The following is an 18,935-nucleotide window of genomic DNA, read 5'->3' as shown; positions in this document are numbered from 1 at the left end:
TCTGCTTGGAAAACAGACATTTGAGTTGGGCAGTTTTCGAGTTGTCGGTGCTATAGACATGTCAGTTATGTACAACTGTAGTTTTCTTAAATATTAGAAGATCTACAAATAACCCCCTTTATCCTTTTGTTTTTTTCAGTGAATTTCTAAGGTTTGCTTTATTACAATCTTATTAAACTTACTTATGTAAAACTCAGGGATCTATAACCTTTCCAATAGTGAGAGCTAATTTTGATCAACCAACCGAGCTACTGTGCAATATATAGACTAACCGAGGGTACATAAAGGTGAAATGAAATTAATGCCGAGCACCCGTTCTGCTACAGTTAGTGCCACTGCATGAATGCCAGGTGAGCAGTATCATGACTGGCTTATCTGTGGGGTCGCAAAACACAGTTTTGCCCATTTCTTGTGAATCATCTTTGACAGGCGAGTTCTACTTGGCCTTTGCGGTTTCTTGGTCATGGAATACTTATGTCATTACTCTCTTTATGAGAGGAAACAAAACCCATAATCTAGCTAACTGCCCTATAGTCCAGTGGCTGGCACATGGCGAAACTAGTCTAGAGTACAGCACAGAGATCATCAGCAAGACCAGTCCTAACATTTTCAGTGCCCTAGGCGAAAATGCCCAGGAATGTAGTATACTTGTAAATGTAGTATACTTGTAAAGCGCACAGCTGCCCCAGCAACGGGGCGTCCCGGCGCTGTATAACTCTGGGGAACCCGTCCTGGCTTTCCCTGTGGGATGCTCCCTTGCTGGGAGTCCCCAAGGTGGAGCCAGGCATCCCCGGAATTGGTGGGGCCGTTGTGGAGATTAGGCAAGCTAATGCCCAGAGTTGCCTGATTAGAGTAGGCACCGAAGCGAGAATTATCGAGTCCGCTGACCAAGGTCCACGACCCTGCCGCGTCGGGAATTGAACCCTGGTCCCGGGCCGACTTCTGCTCTCGGGCCTGCCGCCTCTAACCAGTGAGCCACACTACTCCACAACATGCACAAATTTACACACAACTACATCAGAAAGTGACTTTTTAACATATACCTAGCACCCTTTACTAGTGGCACTTGCAGCATACAGACTAGGTAGCTCTCAGCAAGCAATCATATATATATATATATATAGCCAACCTATTCGACTAAAGTGAAGAAAATGAAAGAAAGAACCAAAAAGTGAAGAAAATAAGGAACAAAAGAGAAAAGAAGAAAGCAGATAAGGAGAAAAGGAAAGTAAAAAAGAAATGCAGGAAATAGGAGGAGAAAGAAGTAATGAAGCTGAGAATTAGGGAAAGGCAACAAAAAATAAAAGAAAGAAAAAAGAACGAGAGGTAGAGAGAAACAATGATGAAATAAAAGAAAAGAAGCAAAGGCGAGAAGGAAAATAAAGAAGGAAAGCAAATAAGTAAAGTAGAAGAGGAAAGAATGAAAGTAGTTTGGAGAGCAAAAGTGAAAAAGTAGAGGCACAAAAGACAGAAAGAAATAAGAGAAAGAAACCAACAGTCAAAGAAAACAAAGCAACAAAAAAGAGAACATGAGAGAAAAAAAGGAAAGAACGGTAAAGAAAGGTACAAAGAAAATGAAAGATTGATTTGATTTACTAAACTTTATTTGAATACACTGGCATTCTCAATAATGCTCTTTGGGATAATGTCTAATCATCTTCCAAATATTTTACTGTTTGGTTGTAATTAAATAAACATCTGACCGAGACATGTGGTAAGAAGGTTAAAAGTTTAAAGAAACAATATTTTTTCCTGGATGATTCTCAGAGATGCGTCTAACAGCTTTTGATGTTAAGCCTCTTATCAGAATTATGTTTATTTAACAAAAGGGTTGGCTGTATGCTGCTCCTGCTCCTCCAGGCCTGGCTGTTTTAAAGTCTGCTGTAATAATGCAGGACTCGCTTGGCAGGCAGAGAGCTCCTCCAACCCAGGCTGCGAGCTACTGGTAGCTTGCACTTGACATAGTGGAGAATCCTGGTACCACTCAACTTTAGCCTTTGTTTTTTTCAGTGAATTTCTATGTTTTTTAACGTAAAGTAATATCTTATTGCAATACTTTTTCGACCAAACACCCACTGTGCATGGCAGGTGTATGCCTGCACCCAACTCCCTCTGCAGGTAGCCCACACCCCACATTTTTAAGTATAGGTTGGAGTAGCCCCCTCATCAAACATTATAAGGTGCATGTTAATGAGAGGATCAATGATTATATAGAGGAATTAGCCTGAAGAGAGATTTCCTTTATAAGGTCACAGAACACTGAAGCGACTTGCAACATCCTTTTAACAAACTTGAGGTGGCATTTTCTTTCTTATAAAACATGGTCACACTATTACCCATGCCATAAACCGCATAAATCAGTGTCCTGCCCCGCCCTTATGATTTAAGATTATATCTCTGCAAACATGAGAATAAAAGTGGACTCTCTAGGGAAAAATGAACACACCAAAAAACTGTTAGTAATTTTTTCCAGTAAACATATAATTAGTTCAATGTAAAACCGGTCAGAATGAGTAGTAATATGCAGAGATTTTCTTTCTTGTCATGAACTATAGTGTACAAAAAATTGAACATATTGTCATCAAGCTCTCCTTTGTGCTGATCACTGTTCATTTTATAAGTACTGTGTTAAACTGCAGCTGTAGTGATGCTCAGCACTCAGCCTTTCATCGTGTCTGCTGTTTGTCTTTATGATGTCCCAACTCAATCGTAATAAGTTAAAATAGTTGATCAGCTACATCATTTTGTGAGGACATGTGATTAGAGACACCACAACTTGACTATATTAAGGAAATGAGATACTGCTTTTCATGCTGGGATTGCTGACTTTTTTTGTATTATATAGCTATCTATGTATTCCCAACGAACTTGCCGAATTCAGGGGGGAAATAAAGCCTTCCTAGAGGGGCACCTAGTAAGCAGCTACAGACAAGACAACCTGCTGATGATTCAAAATACATTGTTTTAAGATTTATCTTAATGCCTCCGGATACAACAAAAAACCATAGTGAAGAAACCATGTATTGTGGCCCATCTCAGGTCCTTTCTTAGGCTAAAACGTACATTGAGTACTCGGGCCCCTGCCATCGAGAAGTTCTGGTGACATAAAACACAAGGTCGAAGGCAGAGTTGTTTCCAAATGTCACCAGAATCCCAAGAAGACAATATACGACCATATCACACATGGTATCTTGTACGTATTTTTTTTATATTACATGTCTATCTTGGGCTAGTTATCTTGAAAAAACAGTTTCTTCAAAGTTCAATTACCAATGGCCACTGACTGGTATTAGAATGTTTAAGTTTTGATAACTTTTCTGAACAAATTGTTAATAAAACAATGAGAAATAGTTTGGGTGAGTGGACAAAGGTAAATCTGTGGCTGCAGCATGTTCTGCCCAATTATGGATTCACTGTATTTGCTAAATAATATGTAAAATGTGTTGATTTCAGTAAAAATGCTGTTTCTATCTCAAATGGATGGAAATAGTGCAACCAGAGAATGTGCCACATCGTTGAATTTTTTGACACGTAATTTGGATATCCTTGCCATAAATGTGGTCCTCCTGCTGAAAAAACCTGCTAGTCCTGGCAATGTGCAAGCTCTGCAAAGTGGGATGGGGGCTGTCATTCTGATGATTAAATCCGTATTATACAACCATATCATATTTTCCATACTTCAAGGTTCCCAGTGAAATATTGTTTTTTATACAGTAAATGAAGAAAATATACTTTTGTTACACATTTCTGTCACAACAGCTACATTAGTCCACCGAGCTATTATGCTGACATTGATCGGGTACAACATTGAGAACAGAACCCATGTCTTTGGGCTGAAAAGTCATCATCGTAGCCACTTCAGTGTATCACTTTAGCTTCTCCGTGTGCACGTGGATACTTACCTGCACTTCACTTAAAGGGAGTGATACTCTGCTGTGTCCATGTAGCAAACTCTGCTGCTTGTGCTTTTTTATGCATCATGAACAGCTGATGCTACCATCCTGCATAAACATCTTGTAAATTCAACAGTCTCTTTCGTGCTGTCTTGGGGTTATTTATCCTTTACGCTGTGTCCTTAGCATCCAGAGTATGCCGTATTAACTTGATATAGCGACCAAGAGGCTTCATTTTATGTATGACATGTTTATGTGATCTAGAAAGTTCAACCACATAATAATGGGATTTCCAAGTCTTTAGCTATAGTGTCAAAAGTGAAACAAGTCACAGACTCCAACATGTTAAATTTGTCGCAAGAAATAGAGCCACTTGATGCTGACCTCTATCTATGCCACTTCTTTTCTTATTTAAATCTAAAAAAACAAAGTATGTTGGATGATGAGCCTAAATGAAGAAACACCAAGGGGCAAAGATCATTTAAGCCTTATTGTAAGATGGCCATTTTGGAAGAGAACCCTTTCCTGCTGCTTCGAAATGTGACCCGAAGAATAAAATGTAACTCTTATTTTCATATTGTCCTATTTAAGTTGATATTTCTCAGTGAGCAATGGAAGTTTCTCACCCTACCGGAACAGATCATAGGACGGAAGCATGCTCCATGTACACAAAGCTTGTCTCACCCCAAAGCTAGCATGCCTAGTCACCTGTCCATCTCAGTCACACTGCAATATCTTCAAAACTCAGCTCACCATTTAGCATTTCCCTGGAAGTCTTGGTGCTCTGTAATTAGACTGCATAGGTCTCTGTCCCACAGCCAATGAATAACTGACAAAAGCTTTCCCAGCCAATCAATGACAAGAGTCTACTTCACCAACCAATCTAATCCTAGCACACTCTCACAGTACTAATGGAATATCTTTACCCCTCCACCATTGGCCCTGCTTGCTGTAACCACGAGGCAAAACATATTTTTCAATTAATTATTTTAATCTTAAGCAGTGAACCAACACCGTACAGCAGTTTAAGAAATTGTTAATAACTATGTGATGTAACAAGACGCCAAATAAATTATGACAACCAATATTTTAAAAATAATTGTAACAATTAAAGCTGCTTGGGAAAATAGTGAAAACCTACATTGTCAGATCGCTAAGTGAATGGCTGCTGAGAGAGTTTATAGGAAAAGGCATAATTTCAAGATGGATTATTTTTATCCAGATGTAGATTTCAATGTCGGAGCAAAATGTGATGCAAAACGCAATACACACGATTCCTGAATTTCAGCCTGTACACCAAAGGACCAAATACATCAGCAAGAAATTGGAAATAGCACCGTGGAGAAGCCTTAAGGCATGGAATCGCCGAGCATGACCAAAACAAGCTCCACTCCACACTAATCAATGGAAAAAGATGAGAAGACAAGGATGGACACATACAGGGAAACTGCCATGCCCGTGACACATCCATGTAATGATCATGTAAAGCCCAATTGACGTTTTCTGCTCGGCTACTAGTAGTCGCAATACCTACAGACTGGGAATAGGAGTGATAAAGGGCATAGGAGAAGCGAGAAGCTTCATCAGGGAGGCAGGATTGTTGCTAATGCAAGAGGAGCATATACATATAACATTATAAAAAAATGTAGCTTCAATTTATAGTGACTATGTTTCACTGGTGCATTAGTTTGCACTCTTTTTTAAATTTAAAGTTACGTTTTGTCTTTTGAGGTTATACCCACAAACTCCACCATCTATATGAAGAGACATCTCAAGCAAACAGAGAATTACTATTTCATAGTTTTATACAACACTCAAGCCACCTCATGCCTGTGTCATAAGCAATGAGCTGTGGGCCAACACCTGGCCTTCAGGAATTCATCACATTGTGATAAAATGTAGGTAGGTCGAAAAAAATGTCCAGAGTTTCCAGCAAGGGCAGGTGTACTGGGTTACCAAAACTAGGTGTGAAGCAGGTGTGGGGTAACCGGTTTCTCCTGCCCTATGAAACTACTGGGTGTAAGCAGATAGGATAAGGTGGGTGGTTGCACTTCTCCAGAATTATCTGGCATGCTCTGAGAGGCGTGTTCCATCATTTCAAGCCTTGCTTATGACAGGAAAGTTCATTATGTCTCTTCAGACACTACCTTTGGCTCAGTCATTATCACTTAAGCAGAAAGATCTCAAGCCCTGAAGAATACCTGAAAAATTATTCCTAGAGCAGACACTGTTAGCGTTGCAGACAGCTATCAAGAAAGTAGTAATGAACAAATATATTCTAAACGGATGACTCATTAGAGCAGCGGATACCCAACCTGAGTCTAGAGTCGATTTTTGGTGGGTCGTGAAAGTCCAAGCAATGAATAAAGAAGCCTTTAAAATCTATTTTTATCATGTCACATTTGCTGCACTTCAAAAGCAGAGGTCAAATGTCAGTGCTATGTCTTTTGACAAATTGCTGCTTATTTGTTAACAAGGCGATTGGTATTTACAAACTCCCCTAACTTTGCAGTGAGAGAAAAAAAAAGGTGAAATTTGTGACTATCTTCCTGGAGCGAAGGGAGTGTGGAAGGAAAGGTTGTAGGATATACATTTTTGTAACACACAACAAAAAATGTAAATACCTTTAATGAACTGTACAAATCCAACAGATAGGAAGGCAAACATGAAGCACATTTTTTGTAATTCTGAAGGGTGATGAAAACAAAGATTTTAATAGGTTCAAAACAAATTAAGACAGTTTACTTGGAAATGCACAATTGATAAATATTCACTGAAATCCAATGTCCACACATTATCATTTGTGTGCAGTATAGTTGTGTCAGAAAAACTGTATTTCTGTGCAAATGTACTGGTCATTTCAATGGAAAATATGGTGTCTGTAAATGACAGTCCTGTCTCTTAAAGGTAGGTGGGTCGCAAATGTTTGTCTTTCTGAAAATTGGATTGTGGTTCTAAGAAGTTTGGGAAGCACTGAATTAGAGGAACCAGGTGGATTCTACTGTCAGCGGTGTCCAGTAGTGCAGGATTCATTTCACTTTCAGAATAGCAACATAAAATACATTTGCATAAACTGATGTAAATGGAAATCATTTACATAGTGGTTATCCTGAAAGTCTGGAATGGGTTCCAGCTTTGGAACCTATGATGGACATCCCTGGCGTCTGTTCATCTCTACTGAGTAACAATGTGCTTGAGTAACTTAGTGTGGGTCATCGTTCAGCGATAAAGTTCCAACCCCCTTCTCAAGGACTGTGGTTTGACCTCACAACTACATGATTCTTCACTAGGTTTCCCCAATGCCAATTGTTGGGTGAAAAGTGCCTGCCCAATAAGGGTATGTTGGGGAGGAAGTTAGGTTAAAGACCCTGAACCCCCCCCCCCCCGGCACGCCATTTCTTGCCCTACACCCCCCCATCCCAATAGAATATCAGCAAGGAAGGGGTGACCAGGGACCCGAGTGGGGACTGCACTATTCAGTTAGGTGAATGCTCATACGTTGACTGCGCCAGACGTTACGAGCACGGAGCACCTTTGAAAAATGAAATTAAAATAAATAAGAAACTTGGTGGAACATAAGAATTGGTGCAGTCTCCTGTTTGCAGGTAAAATAGAAGTGGTGGAAGGAACAGGATATACCAGTCGCTTGGAAAGAGCATGCTCCAGGTGTCAGACATTCATACACGCAGTAAAGACTTCAAGGCCATACCAGGGTCATGAACGATGCATTGCCGCACGCTTGGACCATTTGAACCCTTACGCAATACTTCAGTTGGTGAGCGTACATGTGCATGACAGTTCCATCTGACGGTGGCTTGGAAAGAACATGCTCCAGGTGTCAAAGACATTCATACACCCAGTAAAGGCTTCAAGGACATAGCAGGGTCACGAATTATGCGGTGCCGCACCGCTGAGCCATTTGAATCTTTACCTCATCCTTTTGGTCAGTCAGTGTCCATGTGCTTGCCAGTTCCCTCTTGTATGTATAGAAACCGTCTATATGCTCCCCATAGACATGCTTTGCATAGTGCAGTGCACAGCTTTTAGATTAAGCATTCACCTGGGGTACACTACAAGATGGGAGTGGTACTCCGCGCCAGCCTCCGACAATGTCACCAAGCAGTGATGGAGGGGGGATATATTCAGTCCTGCATTAACCTCCTTGGTCGCAGTTAATCAGTTTTTCGGTGAGATCAGGGCGCTACAACAGATGGCGTTAGCCGCCATGTGCATGTTCAAAGATGGACAGGGGAATGAGCCATGCTGCTCATGGAGGCTGAGCGGGGCGCTTCTGTGACTGCCATAGATATGGTAGAGGGCACGGGCCACATCTGGGCTCACTCTCCACCAGTATTACCCAACACAGCATGGAGGCAAAGAAATGAAGAACAGAGCTGCAGGTACACAGAGACCTTGTCACACAGGTATTCCAGTAGGGTGGGCATGTCTGAGCTCATGATGTCTGTCACTTTAGCACACACTGCCTCCCACCACACGCTTGTAAGTATGCTTTGTTCCAGATTAAAGAGCCCATATGTAGTAAAGAAAAAGACCGTTCTCTTCTCCCGTTCTGGCATCCATTTGTCTGATGATGTCACTTGGGGTTTTGACGTCATTCACCGGATGGCCCCTTTAAAAGGGCAACCGCTATTCAGATGTGACTTGGCCATAACAAATACTAAGCTGAAGACAAAAAGAGCAGGGGGCGGCGGGGGCGTCAGTCTTCAACTAGTACTTACTTCCCCATTTGTCTTCTCAAAATTAAACATTTCTCATTTTCGAGCAAGCAATGGTGCATGGGGGGGGCGCATTATTTAGAAGTATCTAAACTCCGCTTCCCCCAGTGTCTGACGATAATGACCGACATGCATTTTTAGTTTTGAGGTTTTGGCCAGAGCCTCATAGTACGGTAATGGCCTAATAATGCCTTTCAAGTATCTGGGAACAGGTGTGTTTTCTTCAAGGATTTATTTAGCTCTATGTATATGTCACCGGAGATTCTCTGTAAGAACTCCACCTGAATCGATGGGAAAGAGTTTCCGTACAAAGACACAGCTCTATTCATACTAGGGCAGTCTTGGGCCCTAGGGACCCAATGCTCTAATCCATGTCGAATAGACCTGAGCTTGATGTACGCTTCTTACTCCAGCGGTTATCTGTATGGGCAGCAGTATCTTCCTAAGCATACCTTTCAAGCCCCATTCATATAGGATTAGGAATAGTGGTCCTAGACAGAAGACATTCTTTTCATCTCCTTCTATGAAAAGGCGTTAAAACGATGCAGATATCTCAAACAGTCCAGGAAAATTATAAAAACTGGTGACGGACAGCCCCATAGGGCTTCAAACTAATGCTGTTAATCATCCAGGTTATAGGGCTTACAAGGGGGGTGAGAGGTGTGATTTGCTGGGGTGTTTTTGTTATTATACCTCACTATTTTCAGTACCCGGGTGTATAGACACCCAAGGAGTCCTGTTTCCTCTGGAAACCGGTTTTACTTTCTCCCTTCTATTTCCTAACCTCCTAACAGGACAACGTATAGGACAGAGATATATGTAGGAAGGGTAGTAATGGTAATACAGTTCTGAGAAAAGCCCCCGACTCTCTGGCGACTCAGAGAGAGTCGAAACATGTCGGCGAACCTGATAGAGACGGAATGGCTGGAAGGGTCCTAATAGGCCATAGTCTTTGTGTAAGGAAGGCAACAAATAAGGACTTTCACTGGCTATCACTACACTACACAATTTTATTTCCCAGGACAATCCTGAAAGGTAAAACCTCTTACCGGAAACACCAGCTCTGCAATCCATCATTAACACTCCAACCGTCCTAAAAAAGACACAGAGCTCATAGACAGCTCACTCTGCAACATTTGATGCTGGTTAGGACATAACCGCTAAGATGAAGCATACAATGCACTGTGGTTGAGGAGTTTGTGTCCTTTTTAGGATAAACCCCAAAAACAGGTACAGAATTAGTACTACATACACGTTCTCAATATTTTCTGTTCACCGTAATATTCATACCTGAAGGTAGATTTACAGTAGTTTGTTTAATCATCAATGTTAGCCAAATAAAATACTATTACCCCGTAAAGTTAGATGAACCTCCTATGCTGATAACAAAAGGCAGAAATCTTGTGTTCATGTGTTACACAGAACACGCAAACTATATTTTGAATAGTAAGTATTTCGAACACCATGCGTTGAATAACACCCATCCCAATTTGACTGAACAAATGGCAGATCTATTGCGCATGTTAGATTTGTCGTGGATGGGTTTTTGAAAGCGTATTTATCTGTGCCTAACCAAGGAATTTACTGAACCAACTTATACTGGTCCAAAATTGAGCAGGCATGCCAGCTCCAGGATTAAAATAAAGCGATGCATGTAACACCATCCCGAAGTCCATACAGTGGCTTCCACTTGAACCAAAAGCGGCCTTTAATATGACGCGGTGTCACCAGTGGGGTCCACGCTCTAACTGTCTAACAGAACTGACACACTAGTGCAGACTTTTTGGAAACTGCAGGTCGGCAGACAAGAGCAAATTCACGCAAACTAAATTCAACACAAATCACTGTGGGGCAGAACCTTGGGATTACTAAACCCAGAGCATAGAAAAATAAACCGGGTAAAATGGCAGAATAGGACTGTACAGGCTCGACCAGTGTTTACAACATACTACATTTAAACTTGAATTGGTCAGGTGCAACGACCAATACCATGTGGGCCTCATGCATGTAAATACTGGTCTTAGCACTACTTTACGTCTTGTCCCTCTATGTTCCATACCCACTTGCCTACTTCTAGCCCGAGCGACGCATGACAGCTGGAAAAAGTACTAATATGCTAAAAAACACAGGAGTCCATGTTATGCAACCCTTCAGCAACTTCCATCTCAACAGCAGCTCAGTTCTTTCCCCACACTTAAGGGAAACAGGAAAACTCAGCTGAGTGACTCAAAATGTGGTTTTGGTCACATATAAATGCTATGGAAACAAGTACTTTGCCCTTCTCCGCGTCACCACCCCAGTGACAGATCAACAAATGAATTACCACATCCACCCACGTGTCTACTATACTTTTATGTAATCATTGCAGCTACATATTAACAATTCTCTTGACCTTTCCTGTTTCCTATCACAGAGTTCACATCCTCTGTATGTGGGCACCATCAGGCATTAAAAGTTAAGAGGCAATGAATCGAAGGAGAACGGGAAGCAGCTCCCTAATTGTAGGAAAAGAGGCAAAAGAAACTCAAGAACGACCCACAACAAGGGTCGTCAACTCCCTACCATCTACCCCGACTACATGAGAATGAACCACAATATTTCTCTCCCACCATGCGTTTGAACATTTCTGCATTGCGGTGTCCAACACACTTTGGTGAAGGAACCCCAACACCTTTCAGTCAGATTGGCAGTAGCGCCACAAAAGGATTAACTTAAACCCCACCTGGCACCAACTACGACCTTTATCCTACAGGAAAATACACTCTCCACAGTTTGGCTACTATTTCTCAAAGAATGAAATTAGCTTGGACGATATGGCATGGGAAAGGACAAAAAGAAGCCATTAAGAGTCTAAAATACAACAACAGCAAACAGTGCCACCCAGAAATAAATTGGGAACTCAGCGATTCAATCAAAAACAAACACTTCTCTGTCCAAAAGGCAGTGCTGCTTGTAGCTGGCTAACAAAGACATCCTTATTTGCGGTCATATGTGCAGACACCTGGTAGGCTGAAGATCTGTGCATTGTTTTTATGCATACCTTTACCTGTTACACTGCTAAGACCCAAAGTCAGCCAATGGCAAATGTCAATGAGAACTCGCCTGCTCTTCTCTGTAAGAGGAAAAGGAATGAGTGGCCCTCAAAAACAGTGTAGTGAGACACACACCAAGAGAAAAAGGGCAAGTACCCACTCCACAGCTAAGGGAAGAAAGTGGCGGGACGTTACAGGAATAATACGAGAAGTCTAATGTTCAAGTTGAAGCCCCTAAATATTTCACAACTGGAGTAGAAAAGCAAGTCCAAAGGTCTGCCTCTCATTACCCCATTTCATCCCACCATCCCCAACAATTTGAGGAGGACCACAAACAGGGTAATCAATTATACCCTTCTTGCAGCTTCCTAGTAGGTCTGCCATCACTGGAAGTGTCATGATTAAGGCTAACATTTTTTAAAAATCTCCAAACTTAGATTAACCATTGCAAGCACCTCTACACGCGGGACTTGCAACTATTCTTTTCTAGCAGTCTTAAAGGGCATAATGACAATATCAGGAGCTGCAATGGGCAGTCTATCAACTAAATCCTTAAATCAGCTTTAACTGTAGATCTGCCATTATGTGTGCTGTTGGGAGAAGGTCTACCAACTACACACTCCTCGCAGATGCGAAGGTAGGTCCATCAAAACCTGTGGCATTATTGGCACATAACAAAAGGCCAACTTCAAGCAGCTCTGAAGGCAGCCACATTGATTAAGGTACCCCGTAGGCGGATCTACAACGAAGACGCTCTTATGAAACATCTGCCAGATGCAATCCTTAGTGGTGTAGCTCAAAGAGCTCTAAATCTTTTCATTGGGTTGTAATTTTAAAAGCAATTGACCACCTTTGCTATACAACAGTGACCCTTCACAGGCAGGCGTACTGACTTTATCCTACGAGAAACTCCAAGGGCAAGCTTTTTGTTGCAATCTTTTGGTGCCTCAGCTCTATGGGATGTTTTAGAACAGCAAATAAACAAACAACTGAAGGTCAGGTCGCATCAATTCACTCGTGGAATGAATCCCTGGAAAAAGTCTACCAACACCATTACTTGCTTGCAGATACAAGGATGCAACTTTTAATATATCATTAGAGCTTCCAACTGAAGATCAAAGAGCTGCATCAATGAAGACGTCAACTAAAAGGGAAGGTGCATATGAAAACTATCAGACAACCTCCCAATTAGATGATGGATCAAAAGCTCTACTTAAACCCGTAGCTCAGAGGACACATCAATTAACTTTCCTAAGCAATGTTGCAGCTCCAACTAATGCTTTGTTAGCTAGAGCACTTAAACATTTCACAGACTGTTTGAAAGGTATGTATATTTCCTCTACCCATTGAGTGTAGACCTATAAACTCCAATCACAAATGCCTGTTATGGTAACTCCCATACCTATAGACCCATCTATTAACTATATTCTCAAATATTACGCCACCGGTCCCCTTCACCAGCAAAATCCAGGTAGATTAAATCCGACCTTTAAGACCACGTTTATTAACTTCATACCCCGTACGAGGTCGATTAACTTCAGAGCCCAAGTAGAGGGCTTCCCAACCATGCCGCTCCACCAGGATTATCTAGTGCTAGGTCTGGTACCTGCACCCCTGCAGGCCAGAGTCCACATGCTCATGCTAGGTCCAGGAGCTCCATCCATCAAGGTTTAATCTATTAACTGGACTTTCCAAGTACTGATCTACTAACTCCACATTATAAAGCTAAATCGATTGATTTTGGCTGCTAGAATCATGTTCATTAACTAAACCGTCTCCTAGTTTAACTCTATTAACTCTAGCTTCCTAACCTTGGACTATTACTTCTACCTCCACCTCCCAAAGCTAACACTACCTCTGCAGCTTAAATGAATTACTTTAAAAGACTAGGTGTATTAATGACTACCATCCACCATAACTTTCTCTTCACAGGCTCAGTCTATTAACACATCGATCCAAGACAGATCTTTTAATTTCATCACCTAAAACTGAATCTAGTAACTCTTAGTTACAAGGGTGCGACTCCCAATTCGGACGCCCTGGGCCCGGTCTATTCCTTCCACCTTCCGAAGCCTTAATTGTCTACATACCCCTCTCACCACAGCGTGGGACAACACCTAGAGTCCATTTAGGGCTAAGTGCACTTACTCTATACACCAAAGATAGCTACAATAACATTATCACAGCTTCTCCAGAAAGGGCTGAGGTATGTTAAGCCCAACCTAAAATGTTGTAACACATGGAGAAGGACTCAGTCAGGACAAATGCAGACGAGACTGATAAACAAGGCAGCAGCACCCATGACAAAGCTAGAAATACCATCCTACTGAGCTGAAGTACTAGGATACAAAACAAATCTGGAAAATATTCATGTGCAGGGGAGACTAGTGGGGGGGTGAGAGATGCAGTGCTTTCTTTAAACAACAATAATTTACTATAAAGTACTAGCTAGCAATAACCATCAGCAACTGAAAGAAAAGAATCCCTAAAACAATAAAGTACACATGGAATGCACATTGCAGAGATGAAAGGGTAACAAATATGAACATTGCCCCCCCTCTAAAACAACAGAAACAACTGCCATTTCGAGTATTACTCAAAGTGTTCATGGCATACAGAAGCGCGAGCATTCTGGAGCAGTCCAAGCCAGTCATGTCCTGTGCTATGAGGCAGGAGAGGTTGAGATGGTCACTCAGGAATGTGGGCCGTCAGAAACACTGCTCAAAGGCGCTGCCATCTCCACGCGGTGCTTGAGGGGCAGCCATCGCCTATGTGATATCCTTCTGCCGCGGGGGTCGGTGAATGTTCCTCACCACACATTTCACCATCCACTCGATGCCCTCGTTCAGTCCTTGGCTAAAAAGAAAACAAATTACATGCATGAAACAAAGAAAAGACAAACCAATGCATTCTTACCATAGGTAAGGTGGCCAACCACCCGCCCCCCCTTCTTTTAACAGGTTAGTCCTGCAATTAGGTGGTCTGTCCTACTCTCTGCTCTCAGCTGGTGCAAGACACCATTTGTTCTGCATTTTGCTGCTCATGGGTGGCTCCCTGACCGGACACTTTGAGCGGCCTGGCGGGTGGTGTCTCCTTATTTCAACGCTATAGTGGTGTGAAAGAGGTGCTTTTCTGTGACTGGGAGAACGGAGCTTCAGCACAAGGGAGGTCCTGCACAATGTTGCTGCAGGGATCTGGTTCCCCTTAGGGATGCTAATCAAGTTCGGAGAGACTTGCAGTTAATCAGACTGGAATGTATATATGAAAACAATGCTGAGGAAAAATACATAAAAGGAAAAAAAATCTGCTGGGGTGGGGAGGGGCTTCCATTAGGACTTCTTGAAGATACAGAGAGACGCACAGAGACAAAAGGAGAATATGATCGTCCCAAGGTCAAACAATTTAGTAAATTGGAGTAAATTGGAGACCCAAGATTGTAATACAGTCCTCTTGTACCAAAAGCTAATGTATTAACACCATATTACACTTTGGTGGACAGACCATGAGAGTGGGGACTATATACTTCCACTCCCAAGATACTTCACTCTAGTTTTTATTACCACAAACCTACTGCAGGGTTTTCTGTTGATTTTAAATGCTTCCAGTTTTGGGCTTAAAATGCAGGCTAAGAGGTAAGGTGACTGTTCAAGAACACACGCAAAAACAACAGTTGATTGACAGAATGCAGAACAATGTCATACATTCACCCCAGTTCAGAGATCTGGGTCTAAATCCATCGTTTTGTTGCTCACCATGCCATTCCAGTTTGAACCCAGCCATATGCAAATCAGTCTTGACCCTGTGCCCCATGGGAACAGTCCAGCTCGAACTGCCAAGCCAGGTCCTCCCTGGACTGGAAACAAGCATCCTAGGACCGGTTTCGGGCTTCCAGCCCTCATCAGCCAGGATAGCTTGATTTCAGTGGCATGGAGAGCACAGGACTCACGTCTGAGCATACCCGTCCCATTCAGGGATGACAAATGCAAATAAAAAACACTTGGACAGAATGCAGAACAATGTCATACATTCACCCCAGTACAGAGATCTGGGCCTAAATCCACCATCCACCATCCTCTTTGGTATCGCTTAGTTCGCCCTAAGTTGGCAGGGTATGCCCAGACGTGGGTCCCTTGCTCACTCTGCCACTGGATACAAGATAGCCTGGCTGATGAGATGTCTGAACTGGGGTGGTGGAGTGAGCTAAAGAATGATGATGGATTAAACCCAGATCAGTTGACTGGGGATGAGTGTTTGATTTGCTCAAACACTCCGTCCATCACCCCCCTTGGTATCGCTTTGTTCAAGAACACACAACTTGGCCAAGTGGGGAGGTAGGGATCAAAAACTAGGTTTCCTGATCAGACAATTTTCAACTAGCCTACTAGATCACAACTTGGCAGTTATTCTGATGGACACACCAAAGGACCACCCTTTCTTGTGTGGTGGGTGTCACTGCATTGCGGATTTTGACCTGATTTAGAAGTCTTTATTTCTAGCACATTCAGGTAAAGCCAAGATTGGATGTTCTGTCTACTAGTGATGTATGCACATCCCAGTCAGATGCCCACCTTGTCCGGGATCCTGTCACTGTGCGTTTTTAAAGCATGTGCTAAGTGTATTGGGTCCATTTCTAATCCCCTCTTTCCAACAGTTTAATATATTTCGCAAACGACAGAGCAGATTTTAAGACCTTTTCTCTAGGTCATAGGGAAGTAAGTGGTATCTGGACAGTATCCATAGTGGATGCTGTTGTTTACCACTGGTGTTTCAGGTCTCAAGACTATTTCATTCCATTTGGATAATCAAACAATTCATTTTGCAAACTGGTCTCCAGATGGTGGTTGGAAAGCAAATGCAGTATGACAGAGAAATCAGACACGATAAGCTGAAAATCTAGCCAAGATATATTTTCTAAAAAGAGCCTGATTTAGAGGAGCTGTTTAAAAATTCCCAAAAATGACCTCTGTGAATTAATATCCCTCCGCTGGCCTGTGGACGCCATCTGAAGTAAAAGTGCACGCAAAGGGTGTTTAGGTGCAAAAGAGTCTGCCCAACGGTGCAGTGTTCTGCAAAGTGATAATGGAAAGTTGGCCGTCCAAACCAATGAACAACCCTACTCCTATCCATTGAGTTGAGCAAAGGAAGAACAACTACACATTCAAGCATTCACACAACACAACTCCCCCCCCTAGCCACTCCTCCACAAACGCAAATATATGAGCAATTCTAAAAGTGGAGATGCATGTCTCCTGAATTTACTCATCATATGAAACTCACACAAAAAAACTCTCAAACCTAAAAAGAAAGCTGTTGTGTCCATTTGTAAAGCCCGGCCAATCACCCGCGAGGGTATCCAGGCGCTGAGTAGGGTGAGGACCTGAGAAAGGTGGGCCGATGGAATCATGTCTGTTTTTTCTGGAATTGCCAGGTCTTGAGCTTCTTTTGGAAGTCCATGAGGGAAGGGGCAGTTCTGAGGTGCAGCGGGAGGTAGTTCCAGGCTTTGGCTGCGATGTGTGAGAAGGAGGACAGTTTTGATTCAGCAACATTGAATCTGTGGAAATTTAAGGGTGCCCAGCATTTTGACCAATGCACATGCTCACAGTTCCATCTAGCACAATCACACTACAGGCAGAAGTTAACTCTGCCGATGAGCCATGTCGACTCGTTATGCAGCTCAGCAGCATTTAAGAGGAATGAGGAGCGTAGGTGGAGACACTCAGACAAAACCCAGGCTGATGACCCTTTATCAGTGCATCATCACAGAAAATGGATCATAAGCGAAGGAAAGGTGGTATTTAATCGTTAAAAAAGTGTGGTTAAGCCTAACAGTTCTAAATGTGCCTTGCATAATCCTAATTGGTATATTGGTACTGAAAAAGGGTTCCTGGATGGGTTTTCTTTTATTATATTCTTATTGAGCTGGAGTAATTCTAATTTTTGAGTTATGTGCATCTCAAAACAACTGAAGCCCCATCGAAAAGTATAGGTTTGTTTATACAGCGGAGTCTTAACGTTTGCATTCCACATTTGTGGTGGTGTTCTTAGTTAATGTAAATGAAAGACTACAAGTTCCAGCATTCAACGCAAACCGGACAATGGCTCCTCCTGTGACGTAGAACAATGTGCAAAATCCTTTCTCTCTTCCATAAGCCAGACAAAACTTTGAGAAATGGAACAAAATCTGCACCCTATGAATATTGTCAATGCATTTCTATGTAAGTGGATGCTGTCACTTAAGTCCCCGTGTTCATAAGTGACAACATATAGTCCTGCTTCTACGTCTGTGGTCTGTCCCAGTTTTTAGTTTTAAAAATCTGGTCACCTTAAGCACAGGGGGGGATGGAGCAGCACATGAAAGAGAAAAAACAACATGGAGCATATGGGGTGGGGGGGCATAAGGGAGACAGCTGGAAACACATGAACTCTCATGAAGTACTCCGGGGAGAAAAGCTCCTTAAAAGTAAGCAGTTGAAGGATAGAAGCCAGCCAGTCAAAGAGATGGTAAAGAAAACATGCTCCAGGTGAAGGACAAACAACAGATGGACAAACTGGGGAAGGGAAAACCCCTAACTAAGAAGCAAACAAATGACAGTGACAAAGCACAAGCATGCTGGCTGTGAGCCTCTGCAAATTCTTGAGGTCAGTCTGAGTCAGTCTGGGAAGCAAGATCTAAAAAGCAATTTACAATTCGTAGGCTTATGTCTAGGATTACATACATTACAAGTGTTTGGGGTTTACAGAAATCCCTGACTCACTTCTAAAAATCAAGGATGTGTGACAGGGAGCTAAGGCTGGATTACATCTAGGGATGAGGCCGAATACTTCACACGCAGGCGCTGAGGCGGGAAATAATGCACTTTCTGGGAAACGGCGGCCAGGGGTGAGCGGGGGCTGGCGGGGTCAGGGGTCGGTGCCTACCCGGTGAGCGCCGAGCAGGCCGTGGTCAGGCAGTCCCGTTTGCCGATCTTGTTGATGCAGTCGCTGAACGCCGTCTTGATGTCAGGAATGGAAAGGCAGCCCTGGGGGGGGAAGAGACGTGCACATTAAACACAGAGGCTATGAAAATACATCTGGAGTCGAGCAGGAAAACATTCGCCCCCGCGTACAATATAACGAAAGAAAAACAGGCTTAAGAACACATTACAGGTTTCCCTGTTCCCAGGCTTCATGTCAATGAGTGACGGCTGGTGCTTGTAGGGTGGGTGAGGCGGGTGAGGCGGGTGAGGCGGGTGAGGCGGGCTAGGCGGGCTGGAGGCGATGAGAGGGAGCCCCCG

General features: G+C 42.8%; 1 protein-coding gene across 1 annotated transcript in view; it reads right to left on the bottom strand.

The window, feature by feature from the left end:
- Positions 1-14,284: 14,284 nt before the first annotated feature.
- The window catches only part of ARFRP1 (ARF related protein 1), a 62,770-nt gene continuing 58,119 nt past the window's right edge, over positions 14,285-18,935 (bottom strand). Inside the window, exons 7-8 of the mRNA XM_078651685.1 lie at positions 18,580-18,680; positions 14,285-14,517 (exon numbers count right to left, since the gene is read on the bottom strand). Of these exons, the coding sequence (XP_078507811.1) occupies positions 14,430-14,517; positions 18,580-18,680 (189 nt within the window). The 3' untranslated portion in view covers positions 14,285-14,429. The remainder of the gene's footprint in view (positions 14,518-18,579; positions 18,681-18,935) is intronic.

The sequence above is a fragment of the Lissotriton helveticus genome, chromosome 7, assembly GCF_964261635.1.
Source record: "Lissotriton helveticus chromosome 7, aLisHel1.1, whole genome shotgun sequence".
NCBI classification, from domain to species: Eukaryota; Metazoa; Chordata; class Amphibia; order Caudata; family Salamandridae; genus Lissotriton; species Lissotriton helveticus.
The sequence above is the reverse complement of the archived record's forward strand: the minus strand, read 5'-3'. Positions and strand labels throughout refer to the sequence as shown.